Raw genomic sequence first — 22000 nt, 5'->3', positions numbered from 1 at the left:
TACCAGGTATAGACAGAAGGTGAGGCTGCTGGGACCAGAATCCTGGGCTTGGGGCTCCTAGGAGAGTGCAGCTGTTTCACAGACATTAATGTGGGGGTTAAGGCTCAATGCCCCACTGGCCTGTCTAGCTCTGCATGAGTCCGAGGCAAACGTATAAAGTCAGGAAAGTTCTCCTAAGTATGACCAGCTTTCCTCATATTGGCTACTACCTTCCAGAGTCTGGTTTGCCTTCTCATTACAAACATCAGTGCAGGCCAGTGGCTGTGGAACAACCAGGCGTCAGAAGCAGGCGGTGATGCTCACCATGCCCCGGTACCCTGCCCTGTCCTGACTTCACATCGGGGCCCAGGCCAGGCAGTTGGACGGGTGGTATTGTGGTGGGTCTTCCAAGGATAACTCATACTAGGTAGCAGCTCTTCGGAGTTGACTGCACCTGCAATACTTTGGTTTATGGAAACATCTGTCAGAATTAGGGGAAAAATATCCAGTGGTTATCTCTCAAAATTTTGCTCAATGAGAAATAAGAGTAATTCTGGAGAACTTATGGGGCCAGGTTTTCTTGCTCACAGAAAGAGATACCAAGAAGGGAGATAGCCCTCTCTCTCTCCTCTGGATACTGTCTGCATATGACGCTGGAACTACTGCAGCCATCTTGTTACCATGAGGAGGTGTAGCCTGAGGATGGCATTATCTTAGCCATGCTACTGAGCTGATGAACTAGCCAACCCTGAAGCTGCCCTACCACTCAATTTTATGATGTGAGATTCATTCATTTCTTCTTTCCCTTACTCACTCATTCATGCAATAGTAAATGAGCACTGACAAATGCCAAGCATTCCTCAAGGCCTTTAGTTTGCTTTAGAAGATAAAGCACACAAAGATCACTGGTCTAAATTTGCTTATTGCTGCTGCCTCACTGAGTTGAGTTTTTTGTTACCTGATACCATAAGCATTTTAACTTACACATTGCTGACTGCACACTGGCTTCAAAGGTAACTAAAAAGCCTATGATTAAACAGCATAGAAATCATCAAAAGGACACATGATAAAAATTTTTTTTTAATTTTTTAAAAAGGACACTTCTTGATCCTCATGTTATTTGACATGTCTGTATTTGACACTTTGGATCATTTTTCCCCCACTGAACCACTGTCTCTTGTCTTGGCTTCCATGATGCTACACATTTCTGGTTTACTTCCTGTTTTTCTGTCCGCTTCTCCGTCTTTGAGGGTTTTTCTTATTCCCAGGCCATTTTTTTTTCACTCCCAGATCATTCAGTGCTGGGGTGCCATGGGGTTTTCTACCAGGACCACTTATTTTCTCCTTTTACATCTTCTCTGAGAAATATCATCAATTTATATGATTTCATGGCCATTTACACATGGATGATTCCAAATCTGCATCCTCAACCCAGATCTCCCTCTAGAGCTTCAAATCTGAACATTTAGGGGTCTGCCTAGAAATTTGGATATCTCAAAACTCAGTGCGGTCAAACCACTGCAATACTTTGTGCCCTAAGCTCACTTCCTGTTAGTCCCCAGCTCAGTGAATGCCCCCTGTATCTGTTGTATCTGTCCACCCAGTGGCCAAGCCAGAATCCTGAGTGTCAGTCATGCTGACATCTTCCCCTTCTCTCCCCAGATCTAAGCAGTCACAGGCCCTCTTGACTCTGGCTCCTACAATTCTCCAGCCTGTCCCCTCACCCACCTCCCTACTACCGGCCATCAGGCCATCTGAATCCCACAACAGTGGCTAACTGGTCTCCCTGACTCATGTCTTGGTCTCCCTCCAAGTCCTTCTCCGTCCACAGGCAGAAGGATGAGGCTGCAAATCTGATGGTGTAGAAAATGCTCCCAGAGCTCCTCACTGCTCTCAGAATAAAGAACAAGCAACTAATGTCATTTTTCTGCTTGCATGGTCTGCCCCGACTCCCCCTCACCGCACAGACAGGCTGGACTCTCTCTCTCCCTAACTTAGTGCCTCCACATGTGCGCTAGTCCTCCTATTTAGAGCACTTCCCTACCCATCCCACCTTCCCCAGCTCCTCCTTATCATCCTCCAGGTTTCCTTCCAGGATGCCTTCCCTAAGTCTCCAGGCCTAGGCAAATGATGCTTCCATGTGCCCCAAACGTCCCATACTTTCCTCATCATGACCATCAAGCACCTGAACCCATCCCAGGACTGTAAGCTCCGCGAGTCAAGGGAGCCACCTTGTCCCTCCTGGTGCCCGGAACAGTGCCAGCAACGTAACAGGGACTCAACCAATACAAAAGAGATGGATACATTTGCTGGGGAACGTTTGCTCACTGTTCTAATCATAATTTCATTAATTTTTCGGTTCGGGATAGTAACTTTCTGAAAAACAACGCTGCTTAAGAGAATCTGGATCACAATTTCTCTTTATTCTTCATTTTATCATTTCAACTGCTTTCCATTTACCCCACACGAGGGCAATCCACTGTGCTAGGTGCTGAGGTGCTATATAAATGATTATACGTCGCTGAGGCCGAAAGTAAACACTCTTCATTTTCACAGTTACTCCAAATCGCAACTTGCAGAAGATGCCATTCTAGGTGAGACATCAGAAACAGCTAAAACTGTGACAAAATCACAGCGCCTGGTAAAGGCTGTGAAAAGCATTTTCCATAAACTTCAAGACTTTAAAAGTCTACACACCTGGGATACCAGATAAACAATGGGGCTTAAAAGGCTCCAGCCGACTACATTCTTTTCCCTTGATACAGGGGAGAATTGTTATTTTTATTTTTAAAAGATAATGATCTTTGAATTTAAATATCAGGCTTTTTCCTCCTGAATGCCAGACGGGGGTGGGGGTGGGGGCGGAAAGGCAGCCTGTGCATAGGAGTTGTCCATTTCAGGTGCTTCTGTTTGTGTTGATAATTAAAAATAACACCTTCCAAAACGTTGCTCTAACTCGACTAAGGGAAAAAGCACACCTCAATGCACTTTATTATTTGCTGTGAAATGTTATCTCTAATTCTCAGCACACAGTGAAAAGCGAAGTTGCTCACTGAACGTAATCAGTTCTGTTCTTCCATGTCCCGTGATCTTCTTCCTCCTCCGGTGGGATTCTCTCTTCCCCCAGGTCTTGGTGTGACTGCAGGGAGCAGCCACCTAGTGACTAGGGGCACACCCCTGCTTCCTGCCCCTCTTTGAGCTGTGGACATGTGTCATATGCAGGGACGACACTATATCATTCCACCGTAGAAAGATGGTCGTCTTCCCCCTCCTCCCCTCCTGACAAGTGATATACCCACTGATGTGAATTAAACACACCCATAGTGTACAAAGCAAGCGACGGGACGGATAGAACTGAGGTTTTGTTGGAGAATCAGTGATGAAAATACAGTACAATCGCCACTGATATCCCTAACATCCTTTAAATACAGCACTATGCTTATTTGTAGAAATCATTCACGATAACCACCAACAGCAATATTTATTAAGATCCTCTGACTACCAACAGGCAACATATTACCCTGTTTCTTTCTGGGTTCCCATGAATTCCAAACGAAGGACATAAGGCCTTAGCAGGGGTTTCCAGAGTCCACACTCACTGGCCGTGAACCCTTAGGCAAGTCAATAACCTTGCTGGGCTGCAGCTGCTTCATGCCTACATTGGAAAAATAACAGAAGCCAGGCCAGGTGACCTCTTGAGATCCTTGCTAAGCCTGGGAAATATCGTCACTGTTTCACTGCTGGCCAAACAGTTCAGTTTTCAGGATATTTTTCTCCATAACACTTAAAAGCCACCATTTGTAAGTAGACTATTTGGCATCCATATACAATGAATATAGTATTTCCTATTCAAGTAACTAGCAATAAAGTTTCATGGGCCGTACAAATGAATAAACAAGGGGGATCAGCACTTCAGTGTTCTGGATTTTGCCAACACAGGTGAACCAACCAAGGGGTGTGCACATGCAGAGAGCCTCAGGCTTGCATTTTCTCAATAAACATATACTGAGTATCCACTGTGTCCCAGGCACTGCTATGGGCAACTGGATGCCTGTAATACCAGTGAACACACCAAAGATAAAGATCCCAGTGCGCCTGGTGGAGCTCACATTTCAGTGAGGCGAGACAGATGAGAAAAAGGCTAACATAATATGTAAGTAATTTATAGAGCATGTTTGCAGGTGATAAGAGATAGGAAACAAACAAACAAACAAACAAAACAGAAAGAAGGAACCCAGTGGAGCAGGGTCAGGGGACTAAGGACTTATGGAAGGAGGTGGCAATTTAAAATCTAGGGGTTCCAGGTAAGCTTGATTGAGAAGCTGACATTTGGGCAAAGAGTTGGAGGAGTGAACCATGTGGATGGGTATCCAGGGGAAGAGGGTTCTAGAAAGAAAGCTGCAGCCAGTGTCAACCTCAGGGGCCGGAAAGCAGGGCTGGTGAGATAAGTTACAAGGAGGTCCATCCAGGGAGTTAGCTGAGACAAACTTAGGGGCTGGAGGGCAGATCGTGGATGGCTTCTTAGGCTGTGGCAGGAAGTTGGAACTTCTGAGTGAAGTGGGGAGCCACTGCAGGCTCTGAGCAGGGGGGCCCTCTGAGTTACCGAGGACTAAGAGAGAGGCAACTGTAAAGAGAGGCTTTAATTTAAAAGAAACACTGAGTCAATGTAAAGAACTTAAAGGCTCATGAATTAGGTTTTAAGTTGTTCTGAAGCACTAGTAGGACCCAAACTCCCATTTCAGGCACTGATCACGTCACTTAGGTCTCTGTACAAATATCACCTCCTCCAGAAGTCCTCCATGATTGTATTTATATAAAATCATAGCTCCCCACTCCCTGAATTTCTCTCCTTACCCTGCTGCTTTGTTTGTCTTCATAGTGCTTATTGCTCCTTGACAATATATCATATGCTTATATAATAATTTCATATTTCCTTTAGTTGAATGTCAACTCCGAGAAGGTAAGAAGTCTGCTCTTTTGGTCATCACTGCAGCTGAACACCTAGACCACCTGGACAATTTATTGAATGAACGAATGAATGTCCTAGGAGCCCAGGAGAACCCTTACGTTTCTAATTCAAACAAACAGGCTACAAAATTAGGAAATAAATAGTTCAAAATAAGTTCTCAAATTACAGATTATTTTCTATCATTAGTTGATTTAATATCTTTTGAGTGATGACGGTTCCGTATAATGTTTACATTGTATTTTTCATAAAATTGGTAAATCCAAATTATGAAACATACGGAAAATGAGAGAAAAAAGAATTTACAATTTTATGTTCCTACTACATCATGATTAACAATTAAAACTTTTCTTTGTATGTAGTTTTTAAAGTTTGCTGCACTCCTACATAGCCTCGATATATCCAGAAATCAAACCATTTTCTCTGAGTTTAAAATTTTTATCTAAACTTCCTTCTGGATTCTAATCTTACAGGATTCTATATGGAAACCAATAAAAAAAAAGAACAAGCTGTCCAGTATCCTATGTTCTTTACATTTAACACATCCCATGAAATGAAGAATTCCTGAGCTAGTTTCTACAGATATTGAGAAAATTTCCCCTTTTCAACCTAAGCTCTCATTTCGCCTGATTTAAATTTACTGACCAGTTTGGGATTTTAACCTGCTAAGAAAAGTACAAAGAATTTTGAGGAGAACTATCAAGAGTAATAAAACCTCATTAATTCTGAGCCCACCCTGCTGAGACAGTTACAAATCTCCATCCCTACCGTTTATACTTTCTCTGAATGAGCAAGGTATTATCCAACAAAATTATTAAGAGTTGGAAAACAAAATGTTGCCTATTAAAGATAAGCTCCTTTCCACCAGGTTAGCAACACTGTACCCAAAACAGTATAGCTGCAGCATGAACAGGGGCCGGCCCCGTGAACCAGCTGACGTAACAATTGCAAATCAATGGGCAGCTGTCAGGGACCGCGCATCTCTGGTGGAAACTGTTTTGCTGCCAAAGGCCCAGAGTCATGTGCGCTAACCCAAAAGGCGGTCCAAGATGAGGCATGACTGGCCCAGCAATGTGGAAGGATTGCTGAAAATCTATGAAATTCATCTTTGAGACAAACTACTTGGAAAACCATTAAATGCTCTTTGCCACGTGCTGTTCACTCAGGTTGCAGCAATCAAATTTTATTTGTTTTACTCAGTAGGATCCCAGACACAGCAACCTGAACAGTGTCGTAGAAAGGGAAGAATGAATGACAAGAAAATGGCCCATTTAGAGGCTAAGAGGAGGCAGGGAGGAGGTGTGAGAAGGAAATTAAATCGGGTATCGAGGGGCTTAGTAAGACCACTGTGAGGCGGGTTGAAGAGCCTTACACCTCAGATAAAAGGGGACAGTGATGTCCCTTCCTAACTCGTGGGCCTGCTGAACCAGGGTCAGGCATGTAAAGGGTTTCAAAAAATATAAAGGAAGATGATGCGATTACTTCTACTAACGGTTTGTTAGCAATTTCTCGTGAATGCATGGAACGATGGCCGCTACCTTACTTCACGTGTTATGGACTGGACTGTGTCACCCCCTCGCCTGAATTTCTATCCGAAGCCCAACCCCCTAGCCTGACTGTACTTGGAGAGAGGGTCTTAAGAGAAGAACTGAGGTTAAATGAGGTCATGAGGGTGGGCCCTGATCCAGTGGGACTGATTTTCTTACGAAAAGAGGAAGAGACACCAGGAGTGTGCGGGCCCAGAGGAGAGGTCGTGTGAGGACACAGCCAGAAGGCAGCCGTCTGCAAGCCAAGGAGGAGGCCTCACCAGAAACCAACCCTGCTGGCACCCTGACCCTGGACTTCCAGCCTCCAAAACGGTGAGGAAATGCATTTCTGTTGCTTAAGTCACCCAGCCTGCAGTAATTTGTTACAGCAGCCCAGGTAAACTAATACATATGTTATCTCATATAATCCTCATTATAACAACATCATCCACACTTTCAGATAAAGAAATAGAAGCACAGAGAAGTTAAGCAACTTGACAAAAGTTGCACAGCTATTCAGTAGTGGAACTGGAATTGAATCCAAGCGATCTGATTCCAGGGCCCAGGTTCCTAACTGCTGATGGAATGTGATATAAGGTAATGTCATTAATACCCACAGTGGTACAAAATGGATGCTTTTATCAGAAAAGCCCACAGCAGATACCAACTTCCACATCTACCATGTGCAATGGATTTCTAATTTTAGTCCCCCTCTGCTCCTCCTCCCATCCAAACAGTAAGTATCTATGTGAGCTGACCTATCTCAAGTAATCTGAGGCTTGGGGCATCTCCAAGTAAGCCAATGAGGTCCGTGTTCTCCTGGGGTTTCCGCGCTGGTGAGGAAAGCCAGCCGACAACTGAACAGTACAAGGCACACTGATAAGCGCAAAGACAAAAATAAAACCAGAAGTTGTGGTGACAGCTCAGGGCTAGACTGGTCCCCTCCTCCACAGCCAGCTACTGGGTGCAAGCTATGGAACAACCACGAACAGGACACGGCTCTGAATCCTGGGGGAACTCCTAGTGCCCGCGTGGTGCTGGCAGGCCCCAGACTCAGTACCCCGGCCACCCTGTCCCTTCCTCTTGCTCTAACAGCCTAGTACTGCTTTCATTAAGTCAGGAAGTACCTTAGGCAATACTGACCCTAACCTAGTTATTAGGTGTAATGGAAATAATAAATACTGTAATGAAATGTATTCTCTAGGGTATTCCTGAAGTTTTACAGTGAGAGGTACAAAGGCGGCAGGAAGAAAGGAGGGAGGGGAAGGGGTCATTTAACTGCATCTGCACAGACTTTAGCTGTGACAGTAATGTTCATTTCAGCCATCACTGGGCGCTGATCACGTAATAGCACAGCGGTGGTCAGACACGCCCCTTCTCTACCAGGGAGGGCACATGAAGAACAGAGTTTGGGCTGAAAAACGGAAACTTAAGGTCAATAACAAGGGAGGGTCGGGGGGCTGTACAGAAATTAAGACATTGGATAAAAGTGACAAAATTATGGATTCTTTTTCCCTGGAGAGCTTAATTAATGAAAGATGGTAGATCTTGGTTTGGCCTTACCCAGAAACAGAAAGACAAAAAGTGACTTGCTGAGGGATGCCTTGGCACCAGGGGGCTCTGAGAGTTAACCTCACACCCCGCCTCCCGCACCCGCTGCCCCTGGGGCAAGAGCAGCGCCACCTCCTACCTGCAGCATTTCAGGGTGGCCATGTGTGCGAAGGAAGAACACTCCCAAAGTGCCACCGGGGAGCCCCATGACGGGAAAGAATGAGGCAAACTGCACTAGAGGAATAAGGACCAACTCACTGACGACAGGGAATCACAGAGAAGCATCCAAGTTAGAAACACCACTCGCCTTTCTGTGCTACAACACAGACTAGGCACAGGGAAGACCCACACGAACGTGGTCAACTGACTGCACTGTCGGACTTACAGGGTCACTCTGATGATCAGGGTGATGTAGAGTATGTGATTTAATAATGTGGCCCAACAAATAACACAGGCCTCAAACAATAAGACCTGAAACTGACAGTTACTAGGGATAAGTGTAACAAGATTGGAATCAACAGTTCATCATTTCTTTTAAAGCCTTAAGTGAAGAGTGGTGAAGGAAGGGGGGAGGGCGAGGAGGGGGGAGGAAGGGAGAGGAATACTTACTATACTGTATAAACCACTGCATACATTTGTATTTAAAGGCCAGAATTCAGTCAGCAACAGACACAGAATTAAGTTCACTGGCAAACGCTTGTGGACACATTCACAGAGCATCCGAATCACTGTAACTATTATCATTTGGAATATCTTATGTGTACACTTATATTTTATGCTTTTCTCCACTCTGATTTCTTCTGTTATGGGGAGATGAGCTGCCAAAAAAAATCTGTTAGGGAAATTCTAGATGCTTGTGGATGCTTAACGTCTGTCTTGGGAACCCCTGGTGCCTGAAAGCGCCTAAGCAGTTATATTCACCCCAGCCGTGTGTGTTCAGACCCCAAGGCGCTCACCACCAGCACCGACACCATTCCTGGAGCCGCGTCATTCCCCGTAGCATCCTGCGGTTTGACTTCAACACCGAGAAAGCGGGAGCCCTAGTCCCCTCTGTAACACCGATAGTTTCAGCACTGTCTGCTGCTTCCTCAGATCTCTCTGCGAGTGTCTGGAGTTTTAAAGGGTCAAACTCTGATAAAGTGACACAGAAAACCAAATCCAACTCCGGGACACATGCACACAGATTCCACGCACAGCTTCTATCTGGCCCCCCGAGGCTGGAGCAGTCCTCTTACCTTTGTCATAGATCTCCTTCAACACTCCACGTTTTATCAGCTCCTCTCTGCTTTGCCTCATTGATATTTTCCTTTCCAGGGCTACAAGCAAAACACAGGGAAGCAGGTGTGAGTAAGTAACACAGACGTGTTTAAAAAGCGTCCCTATTTTAAGAAGCACTGAAATGCAACGTATGGAAAAACTTCTGTAAGTTATACTTTACTAATGGAAGCTAATGGTAGCAGTTAGCACTTCTGATACAATCATCAGCATTTTAATCCGATTATTTTATTTAATCTTCAAAACAATCAAATTACCCAGGAGATAGGCATTTTTATTTCATTTTATTTAAATGCAGCAGGTGACGGAGGAAACTGTAGCAGAGGGAACTCAACAAACTCTTGGAGGCACACTGAGAAACGGGTCTAGAATTCAAAGCCAGAAACGCTACTCTTGATCTTGGCGACATACCTATCTTCCTGTGTGTGGCCTTTCCTCATAGGTAGGACTTCTTTTTTAATTACCTAATTCATCCAGATCACATCTCACTGAGGATTCTGTTGCTTCTTGACTATTAAACAAATGACGTGAAAATGTCTCCTAAAAAGTTCCCTGGATTGGTACCCAGGTCTCCGAGAAAAGCCTGGGGAGCAGAGGGAGACCTCTGTGGGACAGCCACCCACTGCTCTCCTCTCTTAGGCTCCAAGCAAGGAATGAACTGCTTGGTTCCCAGATGCACCTCCACTGTGACCCAGCCACTCACCAGAGCCAACCGCTCAGGCAGGTGGGGGATGGAGAAGGAAGAGGGAGCGTTTCTCCTCTCGGATCAGTGGGCGTGACGGAGGGCAAGTCAAGTGGAAACAGAGCCCTGGAGTGGGGAAGTGAGGGGCTGCACCAAAGGGCAGGACTGTGGCTCAGGGTAGGGCAGGGGAAATCAGCAGAGCCTGCAGAAGAAAGCTGTTCTGGCAGCTTACATTTCAGTAAACACCGAGTGGAGGAGGTGAGAGGTGACTGCGGTTGCTTTTGTCAGCTTGAGCTTCTTCACATCTTTTGGATACACAGTTATTCAGGGAGGAAAAAAAAGGTCCAGTTATAAAATAAGGAAACTAAGTGATGCAGACAAATTTAGATACAGATTAACATACACTTCTCATTAGAATTTAGTGCAAATAATATGAGTAAGAACTAGAAAGAAAGCAAAGAAATGAAAGTCATGATTGTAACTCTGTTACCCGCTTGCTGTGTAACCTTCAGCAAGTCACTTGGCCAGCCTGGGAAAACAGTGGTGCCTCAGCCCCAGCCACTCTGACTTAATAGGTCCAGGTTGGACCTGACGTCTATATGGTAATAAAAAGCTCTCTGGGTTATTCTCAGGCATTTCAAGGCTGAAAACCACTGACTCCGTAACTTGGAACTTACTGTTTTAAAAATGCATCCTAACTCCCTCCTTTAGATTACACAAATTAAGTGGTATGAGAAGGAAAAATTAATGTTAGGTTAGGTTGTCCTAGCAGGTAGCTTACTGAGAATGTATTAATAATAAGATAGATATTTATAAATATATACACACAGAAGTGAGGGCAGGAAGGCTGGAAGGAAGGACAAGGGTTAGAGGTGGGTGTGAACCAGGGGAGCTCTGCGCATTTGGGGAGATAAAGGAGTTGTATGTTCAGAACCGAAGGACACAATAGGGTGGGAAGAGGGCAGAAGGGTGTTCTTGTGCAGGAGACGGATGCCTGGGGAAGGGAAAGGGAAGTGTGTGCAATTAGGTTAGAAAGTTCTGCCTGATTTTTAAAAAGATTTGCTGGGCAGCAAAGTGGGAAAGACTGAACAGGCAAGGTGAAGAAAGGTGCTTTGCCATCCTGCATTAAACTACGTAAATGAATCGATTTCTCTTCAATGAAATGAGACGTCCCAGGGGCTTTTCAAAACCACGGACTAAAGTGGAAGGACCGGACCCACAGCACAAAGCGAAGGGTCTGCAGCGAGGTGGGTGGAGCCCTGGGCGTGGAGGTCCAAGATCTCAAGTATCAGCAGAACATGGACATCTTTCAGGACGACCCCTCAGCCATCTGGACCTCAGCTGTCTCTGTGTACTCATTCAACAACTGAGGACCACCTGCCCGCAGTGAAAGGCACCAAGCCAGGGGCTAGACATGACAGTGACCAAAGGGACAGTCCCTGCTCTCACAGAGATTATAGACTAATGTGTGATTAAGTCATCAAATTATAATAGTACCTAATGTATGATTGCAAACTGAGATTGCAAATTGAGTCTTCTTAAAAGAAGACATGGTTCCATCAGAGCATGTGATAACCTCCTCCACTGGGGGGTTAGAAAAGGCTTTTCTGAGGCAGAGACCCCAGGCTGAGTTTAAAAGACCAATATACATTATGTCAGCCCAGAGCGGTCAGGTAGGGGCTGAGGGAAACACTCCAGACATAGCACGCTGGGTAACCGCTCCCGATGGAGGAATCACGGTGCCCTGGACAAACACAGAGCAAGCAGGTGTGACTGTACCACCAGCATCAGGTGGAGAATGATGGTTGGAGATGCGGCCAGAGAGGCAGAGGTGCTGGGCCATGCAGGGCCTTACTGATCAGGTTATTGTAAGGGAAATGGGAAGAAATGATCAAATTTGAGTATTTGAAAAACCAACGTCCACTTTGGCGTGGAGGACGGGTTGGAGGGAAGCCAGTGACTAGGTGGCTACAAAAGGCGAGGCAGAAGATAACAGGAGCTACACTAAGATGCTGAAGACAGACGTGGAGACAAAGGATGCACTCAAGACATGTGAAGCTGGCAGTGTTGCCACAACTTGAAGTTAAGGACTCAGTGTAGGACGTGCAGGGAAGAGAGGGGTCAAGGACGACTTCTTGATTCACGACTTGAATAGCTGAATGGACAGTGGTGGTGATTACTACGGTAGGGTAATCAGACGAAAATCAGGCATGGAGGGAGGATGCTGCACTCAATGTTAGCCACATCCGAGAGGAGATACCAAGAGTGTGCTGGGGAAATGCGACGGAAAGCTTCATGAATCAGGGATGGGAAGTTCAATGAGACTGTCCTGTACGGCATGGACCTTGCCAGACCCTTTCATGCACTAGTGCTTCTCAAATTTTTCCATGGAAACACTCCTAATAGCAAAGGAGTAATGCCAGGGGCTCCAAGGGGATGACTGAAGTTGCCTGTCCCAAGCATGCCATTTTTTAAAAATGCATTTAGTTTTTCCTTAAAGATAAAGGTGGACATCACATAAGAAATCTGCTCTTATTTAACTAAAGTCCCCCCCACCCTACACACACACCAATTTCCAACTTTAATTGACACTCTGGGAAGAGATGGCTTATTCATTCTTGGGCTTGGTCCATTTCCTAGTGCAGAAGTAGATGTGCCCAGAGAGGATACACAGATCATTCTGGGCAAGGCAAGATGTCATGTCATTTAACCTAATCTTCACCACAATCCTGTGAAATGTTATTCCCATTTTACAGATGCGGTACCTGAGGCCCAGCAAAACGAACTTGCTCTCAGTCACAGAGCAATACATAGAAGAGCAGAAACAGATTTTAAAGCCTGTTTTCCCCTCTATGATACCACATTTTTGAGGAGATCATTATAATGTATATAGGCTCTAAATATGATCTAATGTATAAAACTTTAAAAATGAAAGGCAATTTTATTACTAGTTTATTTGGAGCTGAAAGTCACAGTAAAACGACATAACCACACTTTGTATTCAGGAACGACTTCTTTCCAGGCACTCTTGACTTACTATCTCTACTAACGATGTAAGCAGGATGCCTTTCTGCTAATCTTACTTTCAGCAGTTCTTCCAAAGTTAGAGCTAAGTTTAACTGGGGCCAAAGACACAAGCCCACCACCACTCCTGGAAGTGAGATAAAACAGGCCCTCCACCGCAGAAGGACTGATCATCTGAGCCATAAACCCCGGGGGGAAGGTGGGGGAGAAGATTCAATGTGGGGGAGGAAGGAAAATATAACCGTTTCCTCATCACCAACCAAGGCTAGGTCCGATTCTCCCTCTCCAACAACTCTGAATTTGGGTAGAACAGAGACAAAAAAAGGAGAGAAGAGATTATGAAAAGTTACAGAAGTCAGAAGGAGAGGGGCAATGCATCAGGGAACAGAAACTGTAATGCGTACTGCACCTGTCCAAGGGTAACAGGGATGAATCAGGTAAGGGAGCACTGAGGCGTGACAGGGAGCTGATTAACTGGGCAGTGTTGGGCTCTGGGGGATGGGAAATGGAATTTAACAGAACAAAACCATTCATCTCAAAAAAAAAACCACCAACAAAACCCTGAAAAATTGCCTCATTAGACGGGTGGCAGAAAGCATATGAATGGGTAACATTTTCATACAAAAGAAAAATAAAGTCATTAAGGACTTCCTTTAAAACAAGAAAATCTATTATATAAAGATCACTCACTCTAACGTTATTCAGTCATTAAAGCCCAAGGCAGTTTAAAATCCGAGTGACCACACATAGGAATGTTCTGGTATAAATTTTTTGGTTATAAAACTGGATCGTGGTGATGGCTGCACAACTCTTCAATTTTACTAAAATCATTGAGTGGTATTCTTACGAGTTGATTTTACATTATGTAAGTTTTAGCTCAATCAAGCTGTTAAGAAACGGAAAAAAAAAAAAAATAGTGACCACAAAGGAAAATTCTCAACAAGGGCAAAAACATCAATTCAAAACAAAAGTAGTAAATCTGAGCAGATGATTAAATGAATGAATTTTAAGGCTACAGGAGGCAAGGGGACAACATTAAAATACAAGGATTAGAAATATAACATACAAAGGTAAATTTTTAAAAACAACATTTTTTTTTTTAATCTCTAACACAGTGGAACCAACATAGAAAAAGCAGGGAGCTGATTCCCCTCAAAAATGAAAACACAGCTCAGACGGTGACAACGCAACTCCTTGGGTCTTCAGAAAAGAACCAAATTTCCAGGCTGCAGTAAATGCAAGACACTGCAGTAGGCTTTTGAGAGGGTCCTGTTGCAACTGAAACATCAAAACGAGATCACAGAGACCAGCAAATGTGTAAAGACTACTGCAGGGACGTCCAGTCTGAAATGCTGCGCCACATGCGAAACAGCCTGAAGAGGAAAGGGAAAAACATGGCTGACTTGCTTTTACAGACCAACAAAGAATTAGCTGAGTAAGTCCAAACACATTTTTAAAAGCTTCACCTAGTCCTCTTTCTTGTCTGAAATGAGTGAGAGACTTGGCAATTATTTTATCAAAAATGGTCTAAAATGACCCCCAAAAACCACATTCCTCAAAGGTTGGCCTGTCCAAGGAAGGCTCTCCAAGTTTGTCATTAAATAAAATATTAGTATAAAAACCATGTAGAAAACCTTGAAAGGCATAGTTTTTCTTCTAGTTTATCGCCACCTACTACTGATCATGCCCTTTTATTTTCTGTAGCTCTGATCTGTTGACATCTTGGAGCCATGCTGATCCTGGAGAGACTGCCCCTCCCAAGTTAACCAGCTCCTACAGATAGTAAATGACTCGCCTGTGAGGCTGCATTTCATATGCAAACCAAGTAGTCCAGGGGCCCTACCCTCAGCTACCTCCAGTATGGCGTTTTTACACTACAGGCCACAGTTTCCTGCCCTAGTCACCCCAGGGACAGGTACCAGACAACCGGAGACAGTTCTTATGCCCTAGGGCCCACTAAAATGATTCAAACTAGCCAGGTAAGTCTGCTTACCCTGTCCTGCCCATTTCTCCCAGTGGAAACCACAGTAAAGGCTCTTCCCCACATTTTCCTCCCATTCTTTCTGCCTCCTGACTGACCCTGGTGCTTCCACACATGGCCCTCCGTGGCCTGCTGTGACCCTTTCTCTTGCGATCTGTAACTGTGACAAAGTCTCTCAAACAATGGCGGTTGTCTCTTGATTTGCTGGCCTCACCACACCTGAATAGTAATAAAACCTGAATCTTAAAACACATGCCCTGCACTGGTTTATAAACAAAGGTAAACACTAGTGGGGGTTCCCACAGCTTTATGTTCCATTCTATTGCTCTGAAGTCTGTTTACATGTGACCAAGTGCTTTGGTAAGGAGAAGCCTGGTGAAGGACTGATTCTCAACGGTAAATTCCACCAAAGCTGGGAGACCAGCTCTGGTAAGAGAGTGACAGCGGCTCTAATCGCTTTTGTAAACTCTTCTTCTGAGACGTCATTGCCGTCGATGCCGTATTTGCTAAAAGCCAGTGCTCCATCACCTCCCCCCAATTACTTTTTCGGTCTCCCTGTCCACCTAGGTTTGGGCTAAGCCAAAAAGCCCTATGCTTCTTAACACTGATGGACTTAAAACGGGCATCTTGGATGGCCTTGCTCTGCTTAGTGAGTGCCTGGGTTGGATGAACTTGTTAAAAATAACTAGGACATTCCTTTTATTTTTTTGTAAATGCAGACACACACACACACACACACACACACACACACACACACACACACACACACACTTTAATTTTTTTTATTTATCAAAAGACATGAAAACACTTTCACTGTAAATGATTCAAGAAATAGAAAAATTCCTTTTTCACTGTCCCTCCTTCCATAGACCAAACTCATCAAACCTGCTGCCCTTCTCTGATATTTTTATTTTCTCTCTTTTCTTTCCTCCCTCCCTCTCCCCGCCTCTTTCCCACAAACTCCTACACTATGTATAAATACAGATTTTATGACCACAAATGGGATCATTCTGTTTGTACTGTTCTGCAACTCTTTTCCCCTCTCATTCATCCATGTTTTAGGGATCTCCCATCAGTACATACAGCACCATCTCAGTAGCTTCGAGTACCTTATACCATGACATGGGATCTAAGTGCCATAACTTATTTTGTCATTGGCAACTGAAGGAAATTTAAGCCGCTTCACATTTTTGGCCTGTAAACTTTTGCTCCCGTGAATATACCTGCTCAGATCATGTGAACAAGTACAAGAATTTTTCTAGAATCTATCACTAGACTTACAGTTGCTGGGCTCCCAGTATTGCACTTTACTCCCAGGACAGTATAAAGAACTCTTATATTCTGTACCATGAGGAAAGGGGGGCGGAATGTGATATTGATGCTTTTTTAGTTATCTGGTTCTTCTCAGAGTACCAGAACAGGGAGTTGTTCAGATGTTTCTCCAGGATAATCTGTCTCTGTTGAATTCCCTACCCAACTGCCTTTAAATTACATAGAAGTCTGAAGGGGGGAAAAACAATTGAGAAATGATGAAATCTGCAGTAGCTAACTGCATAGTCTTACACCTTGAGTCGTTAAAACAGTCAACCTGCAAGTAAGAACTGTAGCTTTCATCCCTTTGGAATTTTACAACTCCAGTAAAAGTGAATTTAGGCTAGAGATCTACCATGACAAATGGAATGAACCTCCAGAACTGGAACCTATCTCTACTTCCCATCTGACATCATAAATAAAGAGGATTATGAATATGATGCAACAGCCATAGCCTAGAAGGACCCAGCATGAAACAATCAGCCACATTTACACTGTCTCCAGAGAAAAGGCTCCCATTTTTTTTTTTGAAGACGAAGAGACTCTTTCAAAATTAAATCCATACATACAATACATGAAGAGGAGAAAAGAGAGCAAGGATCTGATGGAGTAGGATAAACTTGGAGGTCTTCCATTTCGAAAGATCAGAGGGCAAATGCCAGTTGATCTTTTATTTCATAAGGAAATTAATGAGAAAAGTAATAAGGTTGTCAATCTAAATCCCTTGTTGAAGAAAGAAGTGGAAAAGAATGCAACTCTGAATGTCTAGTTTCAGACAGAATAATATGATAAATATATTCAAGATGAAGTCATGTTAATCTAGAAGCAATCTGGGGGGCACCAAGTATTGTGACTTTTACCAACTCAGATGATGTTCAGGAGTCCCAGGAGTATCTCAGCATTTTGCTACATGTAGAGTAACTAGGCAAGAAGGTTTTTAAACTTGATTATCTAAAGCTTTCTGAATTACTCATTCAAAATGAAAAGTATCTTTAGAAATATTTGGCAATTAAGGCCAAGTGATCCTTAAAATCAGAGAGGCTGATCAGTTTGGAATTTTTTTTTTCCCTGTAAAAATCTAAACCACATGGAAACATCTAAAAGAGAGATGTGTGATGAAGCGTTAAGTGTCCTCATCACACAATAATAAGCAATGATCCTGATTCCTCCCATTATTAAAGCGTGAACTTCAACGAAGGTCCAAGTGGAGGGTGTGCATGAACAAAGTTCCTCACCCCCAACGTGGTAACCCACCTGCTGAACTTGTGCAGTGCTGAGTAGCTACCTTAGATGAACTCTTCGCGGCCCAAGAGGTAGGAGATGGGACTGTTTATCTACTGTTGTTTGTGATAACATCCAAGTCATCTAGGTCAGCACTTCCCACAGTGTGTTCAGCAGAACAGCAACCCCCAGAGATGTTTGGAGGACAATGATTTTGGGAAATGTGTGTGCCACTGGAGACTTGTAGTGTTCATTAGCAGCAGAGGGCCTTGGTTTAACCTAGTGTTTCTCCCAAATTCATTTGACAATATGACCCTTTTTTTTTTTTTTTTTTAATGGAGTACGAGGGGACTTTCTTCACTCTGAGGAGAATCTTCTGGGAAACACTGATCTAAGCACCAGGTTGCGGGAAGCAAAAGTGATGTTTTGTTGTAAAAAGGAATCAGGGAGGTCAGCTCTTCTAACTCAGCAGGGACAAAGAGAGGCCAAGATCTTTTGTAAAGAGTTATCCGGCCAATGTTTGCATCAATCACAACTGAGAACCCAAAGTCCTATAATATTAAATGAACAAGGCATGACTGACTGGAAAGATCCTAACAGAGCAAAGTGATCAGCCATCTACCTCCCTGTCCTCCTGTGGTCCTGGCAGAAACTTCAGATGGCAGAGGTCTGCATTCCAATGAGCTCCTCGATGGGCCAGCCCGCCATCCAGCCCCCAGATAAGTAAAGACCAGACTTAAACTGTGATCAGCTCAATACCACATAGTAGCTGTCCAAAGTAACAATTTTGGTTTTGACATAATTGATATTAGGTACTTCTTCCTGACAGTTATGCAGACAGTATAATTTCCTCTGGAGTCAGAGAGCATGAGAGTAGGACTACGTCACCAGCACAGACGAGGTGATTTATTTCCCCTCTTACTGTGGGAGAGGTGCCGGCAGCCAGCTTCCCCCAGTGATGAAGCGCATGGGAAAAAGGATCACAGACTCATTTTAAGCTGCCAGTTGTGCTGTTTCAAGCACATTCTTCGTGGATCTTGATCCAATCCTAGTCTGAACAAACTAGCTGTAAAAGCATTTTGGGGTCAGTTGGGAAAATATAAATATGGACTGGATGTTAGATGATGTTAGGGAATTATTCTCAGTTTTGCAATATTTGATAACAGTCTTGGGTTTATACAGGATATTTTCCTGAGTTTTTATTGATGAATTTTTAGAGCTGTCTGCCATCTACCTTAAAACACATCAGGGGGAAAAAATACGGCCAAATCTTAGAAACTGTTAGGTGATGGCTTTATCACGATACAACTGTACAATAATATTCTACAATTCTCTCAGTGTCTCTTAATGTTTGAAAAATTTTCAAAATAAAAAGTAAAACACACAAAATGAATCTTTCAAGTAATGTTGAGGGAAAAGAGCATGACAGAACAGATAGATTGTGATTCCATTTCCATCAAATTCAAACTCTGGCAAAACTACATGTGTGGTTTAGAGATGCACCTCTCTCAACTTAAAAACTACAAAGAAAAGGGTATTTTGACAACAAAAAATCAGGACAGTGGCCACATCTGGTTGGGAGGGAATCTCTCAGGCACATTCAGGAGCTTCCGGGCGCTGTCAATATGTATATGTATTTTTTTTGATTTGGCAGCAGTTACATGGTGGTCATTGTATAACCATCTGTTAAACTGTACAATGATGCTTAATGCATTTTCATTTAATGTGAGTTTCCTTTTCCAAAGCAAAACACTAAAACGACATTCTGCTTCTCTTTTTACTGTTGCAATGGTCTCTGAAGAGGAATAAAAAACCCAGCCACCATATAGTGAAATGACATCGCTGGCCGGCAGACTAACTCCTGCTAATGAAAGAAGGTGCAATTATAAGGCAATAAAAGCCACAAGCCCCTTCCTGGTCATTTATTCAAATAGGTTGGATTATGACTATAGAGGGATGGCTCTTCATGCCTGCAAGTCTCTTAGCAGGACAGGGACCCGAAGTTTCACGGGGAGAAAGTTGGCAGGAAGTTTTAGAGGTGAGAAATTTTGCAGAAGCTAGGATTCTGATTTTTGGAAACAAGGTGGACTATTGTTGGAGTGATCAGGAAGAAGCAACTGAGGGGAGAGTGGTTTTGCGAGGATCAGACTCAACAGTGGGAAGGCACTGAGGAAAGCTGATGTTACAATTGGCAGATTCCAATTTCTCTCTTTACCTCAATCTGTACAGGAAACTTCAGTCCAAGTTCTAACAGAGCAACCATCAGTTTTCTCTTATGAGGTAGACAGGACACAAAAGAAGTAAGTCCTTCTCCATTTACTGGTCCCCTCTTATGGGAACCTGGTAGGACATGATTTAATCAAACTAAGATCTGAAAACAATTTATGTTGAGCCCTGTTTACAACCTTCACTTTGTCCTTTCACCCATATTCCACCTATTACGAGAGACGTTTTCATTAAATGTGAAACAGGTGGCCTTAGAGTGATAGAGAATGCAATGTGATCAAAGTGTTTATGTCAGAAATAAAGGTCCAGTTCTTTGGGGTTTGCTTCTGTGACTTGTAGGAAAGTGTGTAATAACATCTTATGTTTTTCTGATGGTGCACAGAGCCACAATTCACATTTCCACCGTGTTCCCTGCTACCTCTAGCAACCTCTCAACACAGGAATAAAAAGAAAAGTCATTGATTTAGAGCTAGTTAAGTGAGTTTCTCTTCCAGATGTAGGAAGCATAATGCTGTACTGTATTTCATTCCAGACACCTAATTATTATTGATCGCTTTATGAGAGAAGTGTACTGCCTAAAGCACTGAAGAATGGAAATCTGAAATCCTGCCCAGAACAGCTTAACACCCCAGCTACCACCTGTTACCTCAAAGATAATAGGGTCCTTGTTCAAAGGGTTTTGTGGTGCCAAGTTAATGGAAATAAGGTTGCCTGCTTCATTGCTTGTTTTTCCACTCATGGGCAGATCAACTCTGCTGCAATGAAGTCTTTTAAAGGCAGCGTTAAGAGGTTTAGGCTTTAAAACCTTAGTTCTCTGACACTCTGTAAGACAGAGAAGGATGTCAGCATTAGATGGAGGGTTTTTATTTGCTCTTATTAACCACGGTCAGAACTAAAGTCAACTAATGATTTTGGACACAAATTTTAAAACTCTTAACTACGTGTATTTATGTCAAAGTTCTTCTCAGACAAACATTTTGCCTGAAAGGGACATTCTGTGTGAAGTCCTGATTGTGCCCTTTCATTGCCATGGTAACACCGTGTATTAGGAGCTGCTCTGCGTGCTTTCCATGTAGTACTTTACGTAAGTTTCAAAACAACTCCAGAGAGTTGGTACTATTATCTCCACTTTTCAGATAAAGAAGATGTGAAGTAACTTGCCCAAGGTACAAAACTGGACTTGAACTCCAGCCGTGCGATTCCCGCATGTGAAGGCTGAAACATGACAGTGTATTGCCCATCAAAGACTTTAAAAGCTACGAATATGCCTCACAGCTTATCCAGACTATCCATAAATAAACATGTGCAGATAGGCCACAGTGCATACACAGAAGAACTAAAGATACAATTTTTGCTGTTTACTAGGCAAAATTTTGTAGCTTGTAAACTATGATCATTTCTTAAATGATTTTATTAAGCTTAATTGTCATTGAATGAGGTTTCACATACACAGACAAAGCATACCGCCTTGCACACAGAACTCAATAAACTGTGATGGTTTTTATGCTCACTCTGCACTTTAGGAAGAAGTTAAACTGGCCAGAGGAAATATAGAGTCACACACAAATTTATAATTTCACTCTTCCTTTATATGCATGGGATAAGTAATAGCCGTGTTTAAGAAGGGAAATATCTATGCAGTTACTTCCCATCAGTCATTTCAAGTGGAGAGAACTACACAGGTAAGAAACGTGCAGATTTGCTATAGATTTTGATGCCCATCCTGGAAATATTGAGCTATATCATGACTTTCACACCATAGCAGGGCAGAAATGCTCATGAAAAACAGATGTATATTACACATAATTAAATAACAAACTCTTCCAAATCTAAGAAAAAGTCCAAGTAATTTAAGAACATCCTTTCCTAGTCTGCACACCGAATATTTTTTTCACTCCTGTCTTAATCTTCTCCTTTTGCATAAAAGATGCTTCACTCAGAAACAGACTGGGTTTGGCTACTTCATCTGAGTATTTGCCAGCTAATGATAAAAACATTATGGCCAAATAGCCATTCTCTTCAAACAGGAGAATTGAAATATTAATCTGTATTATGGGGGGAAAAAATCAACCTTTAGTACTTGGATATTATCCCTGAAAAAAATCCCAGAGTGTTTGAATAGCAGGTGTGTGACTTAAATTATCTACCCGAACAGCAACTGGAAAAACTGAAAAATATAACCACTGCCAAAAGAAGAAAGAAATCTCATAACATATGCAATGAGGAGGAAAGGTCTAGAAGCTACTCAAAGCTTTCCT

General features: G+C 43.2%; 1 protein-coding gene across 5 annotated transcripts in view; it reads right to left on the bottom strand.

Moving 5' to 3' along the window:
- The window catches only part of PHACTR1 (phosphatase and actin regulator 1), a 442313-nt gene that overhangs the window by 88373 nt on the left and 331940 nt on the right, over nucleotides 1-22000 (bottom strand). For all 5 annotated transcript variants that reach the window (XM_031435188.2, XM_064476204.1, XM_031435189.2 and 2 more), the window contains one exon: nucleotides 9258-9338. In XM_031435188.2, the coding sequence (XP_031291048.1) occupies nucleotides 9258-9338 (81 nt within the window). The remainder of the gene's footprint in view (nucleotides 1-9257; nucleotides 9339-22000) is intronic.

The sequence above is a fragment of the Camelus dromedarius genome, chromosome 19 (genome assembly GCF_036321535.1).
Source record: "Camelus dromedarius isolate mCamDro1 chromosome 19, mCamDro1.pat, whole genome shotgun sequence".
Taxonomy (NCBI): domain Eukaryota; kingdom Metazoa; phylum Chordata; class Mammalia; order Artiodactyla; family Camelidae; genus Camelus; species Camelus dromedarius.
This window is presented reverse-complemented; position numbering and strand designations above follow the sequence as displayed.